Source organism: Carassius auratus, unplaced genomic scaffold (genome assembly GCF_003368295.1).
Source record: "Carassius auratus strain Wakin unplaced genomic scaffold, ASM336829v1 scaf_tig00031378, whole genome shotgun sequence".
Taxonomy (NCBI): Eukaryota; Metazoa; Chordata; class Actinopteri; order Cypriniformes; family Cyprinidae; genus Carassius; species Carassius auratus.
Window position 1 is genome coordinate 5,124 of NW_020525920.1, and position 3,901 is coordinate 9,024.

Here is a 3,901-nt window from a genome sequence, read left to right on the forward strand (position 1 = left end):
TGAAATTATTAAAATAACCCCCTCAAAAGTTTGGGAACCCTTGGTTCTTAATACTGTGTTCTGTTACCTGATGATCCTCGACTGTCTTTCTGTTTTGTGATGGTTGTGCATGAGTCCCTTGTTTGTTCTGAACAGTTAAACTGAGCAGCGTTCTTCAGAAAAATCTTTAAGGTCCTGCAGATTCTTCAGTTTCCTTCTGGAGCATCAGTGAATGTTTTAATCGTTTTAAATATCAATTTTTAAATAGTTGTGTTTGAGTCCCTCAAATGTCCTCAGTCTGAAAATATGTATCTCAAAATCATAAAGTCACTGCCTGAAAGGGTTTAAATATGCAAAGATGCTGAAAAACTGAAGAATCTGCAGGACCTTAAAGATTTTTCTGAAGAACGCTGCTCAATTTAATTGTTCAGAACAAACAAGGGACTCATGCACAACCATCACAAAACAGAAAGACAGTCGAGGATCATCAGGTAACAGAACACAGTACTAAGAACCAAGGGTTCCCAAACTTTTGAGTGGGGTTATTTTAATAATTTCAGCATTTATTTTTGTCTTGTGGACTAAATGTTAATATCTTTTATGTACAATATCTTACTCAAGACAGTACTAAATAAAATATAACATGCATTTAGTATGATCTCTCTTATTTTTTGAAAATTACTCGCATTTTCACAGATTCTGCAAAGGGTGCCCATTCTTTCGAGCCCCTCTGTATATATATGTGTGTGTGTGTATGTGTGAGTGTGTGTGAGTGTGTAAAACAGTATATTAGTCTGGCAAGTAAACTGAAAAATGTACTAGCCAATGGCGATTATATTGCCAAGGAGTGCAAACAGGGTTGATATACAGTACAGACCAAAAGTTTAGACAGACCTTATCATTCAAAGAGTTTTCTTTATTTTCATGACTATGTAAATTGTAGAGTCACACTGAAGGCATCAAGGGCTATTTGACCAAGAAGGAGAGTGATGGGGTGCTGCGCCAGATGACCTGGCCTCCACAGTCACCGGACCTGAACCCAATCGAGATGATTTAGGGGTGAGCTGGACCGCAGACAGAAGGCAAAAGGGCCAACAAGTGCTAAGCATCTCTCGGGGAACTCCTTCAAGACTGTTGGAAGACCATTTCAGGTGACTACCTCTTGAAGCTCATTAAGAGAATGCCAAAAGTGTGCAAAGCAGTAATCAAAGCAAAAGGTGGCTACTTTGAAGAACCTACAATATGACATATTTTCAGTTGTTTCACACTTTTTTTGTTATGTATATAATACCATATATAATTCCACATGTGTTAATTCATAGTTTGATGCCTTCAGTGTGACTACAATTTTCATAGTCATGAAAATAAAGAAAACTCTTTGAATGAGAAGGTGTGTCCAAACTTTTGGTCTGTACTGTATACTTGCTATAGTTATTATAACATCACAGTGATTCAGTGAACATGAATGTCAAACCTCAGTATTTTCAGTTGACAGTTTGAACTCTTCAGTCCATCAGAAAGCAGCTTCACTCCTGAATCCTGCAGATTATTGCTACTCAGGTCCAGCTCTGTCAGATGAGAGTTTGATGATTGTAGAGCAGAAGACACTGTTTCACAGCATGTTTTGTCAAGACCACAGCTGTCAAATCTGCCAAAACAGAATGTTTAGCCAGATTGTTTTCTGATGTTCAGTGTTTCTGCAATAATTTATTATACCCTTCATTATCCAGACAGGAACATATTACACATAATTTTGACTTTTAATTGTTTAGTGATATAGAACAAAACATTTAATTAAACAGCAGTCAGTGAAATTACTCACAGTGCTTTTCTGCAGCATCTCACAGCTGGAATAAGTCTCTTGTAGTCTGCTTGTTTTGACGTGAACCTCTTTGGACTGAACTCATCCAGCACCTTCTCTGACATCAGCAATATGTAGGTCAGCACTGTGCACATTGAAGATGAGAGGTCTCTTCCTGGATGTTCATCTGAACTAATGTAACTCTGGATTTCCTCATATAATGAATTATCTTTCAGCTCAAGTAAGCAGTAGAATAGGTTGACTGAAGTTTCATTTGAGATGTCCTGTTTTTGTAATTCCTTAATGTGTTCAGTTGTTTGTCTAATGCTCTCACTGGTGTCTCTAGTGTGTGTGATCAGGCCTTTGAGCAGGTTCTGACTGGATTCCAGTGAAATGCCCATCAGAAACCGCAGAAACAGGTCCAGATGTCCGGTCTTACTCTGCATGGCTTTATCAGTGGCCCTCTTTGTTAAGTCATGAAATTTTACATTTCTTAAGAAGAACTGAAGCTTTTGTCGGGCTGTATTTTGTGAATCTTCAAAGAAAAACTGAAGCTCTCGCTTGTTCTTTTTCAGGTAGCAGATGAACACATGCACTGCAGCGAGAAATTCTTGAACAGTCAGATGTACAAAACTGAAGACCTTTGTCTTATAAAGTCCATCTTCCATCTTGAAAATCTCAGCGATCATTCCAGTGAACTCAGTGTCTTTACTCACATCAATACCACATGCTTTCAGATCCTTCTCATCAAACACAATGTTTTCCTTCTTCAGCTGTTCAAATGCTAGCTTGGCTAATTTCAAAATCATTTCTCTATTTAATTTTAAATGGTCTGAAGGTTGGCTTTTTTCCTGTTTATCATACTTGCTCTTTATGTTCATCTGTATCCGCAGGAAGTGAATGTACATTTCAGTGAGTGTTGTGCTTATATTCTCTGTATTGTTCTTGATGAGAAAATTCTGCAATACTGTGGCTGTGATCCAGCAGAACACAGGAATGTGGCACATGACATATAGACTACGAGATGTCTTAATGTGTGAGATGATTCTGGAGGCTTGTTCCTCATCTGTGATTCTTTTTCTGAAGTACTCCTCCTTCTGTCGGTCAGTGAATCCTCGCACCTCTGTGAACAAACCCACATGTTCAGGAGGGATCTGATTGGCTGCTGCTGGTCGTGAGGTCACCCAGACCAGAGCTGCTGGAAGCAGCTTCCTTTTGACCAGATTTGTAAACAGCACATCTACAGATGCTCTTTCCTCAACAGTGTCCAGTGTTTTGCTTTTAAAGTTAAATGGCAGGCGACTCTCATCAAGTCCATCAAATATAAATGCTAGCTTATGTTCCTTATATAACTTTTTCTCCAGGTTCTTCAGTCCAGGAAAAAATTTCAGCAGAAACTCATGGAGACTGACTTCTCTGTCTTCAAAAAATATCTCTGTGTTGATATCTCTGAATGGAAGCAGGAACACACACTCTATATCCTGATTGGCGTTTCCTTCTGCCCAGTCCAGGATGAATTTGTGCACAGAGACAGTTTTTCCAATGCCAGCGACTCCCTTGGTCAGCACAATCTTCTCCTCATTGTTTTTCCTCAGTTCAGTAAATATATCATTGCATTTGATTCTTTTGTCCTGTGTTTTTTTGTTCTTGAAAGCTTCATCAATCTTCAGAATCTCATGTTCATGATTGACATCTTCCATCTCTCCCTCAGTGATGAACAGTTCTGTGTAAACAGTCCTGAGATCTGTGTTGTTTTCTTTGTTGCCCTCAAAAATAAATTTAGCTTTCTTCATCATGTTGTTTTTGTGAATTTTGAAAAAGTTTTGGAGCTCTATAAAAAAATCAATAAGATTGAAAAAAATAAAATAAATTTGACAAATATAATATTTTTCATATTAGCATGATCTGATGCAGACAGATCAATGTTTTTCAATGTTCTTTCCAGATGACTTATTGATTGAGATTAATCTTTAGGCCATGCTGACTAATGTTACTAAAAGCTGATATATGGTTTATACATAATCTAGGACATCAAACAGGATGATAGGCTGCATTTGCAACATGTTTTTACCTGCTTAAATCAACATTTGCATGTAAGATTGTAAGCATGCCTTGATGACA

At 37.8% G+C, this 3,901-nt stretch overlaps 1 protein-coding gene across 1 annotated transcript; it reads right to left on the minus strand.

The window, feature by feature from the left end:
* Positions 1 to 1,431: 1,431 nt before the first annotated feature.
* Positions 1,432 to 3,600, minus strand: LOC113080452 (protein NLRC3-like). Its single transcript, XM_026252626.1, has 2 exons — positions 1,802 to 3,600; positions 1,432 to 1,627 (listed from the first exon to the last, which is right to left on the minus strand). The coding sequence occupies exons 1-2, from the start codon at positions 3,574 to 3,576 to the stop codon at positions 1,432 to 1,434; spliced, it is 1,971 nt and encodes a 656-aa protein (XP_026108411.1). The 5' UTR covers positions 3,577 to 3,600.
* Positions 3,601 to 3,901: the final 301 nt, after the last annotated feature.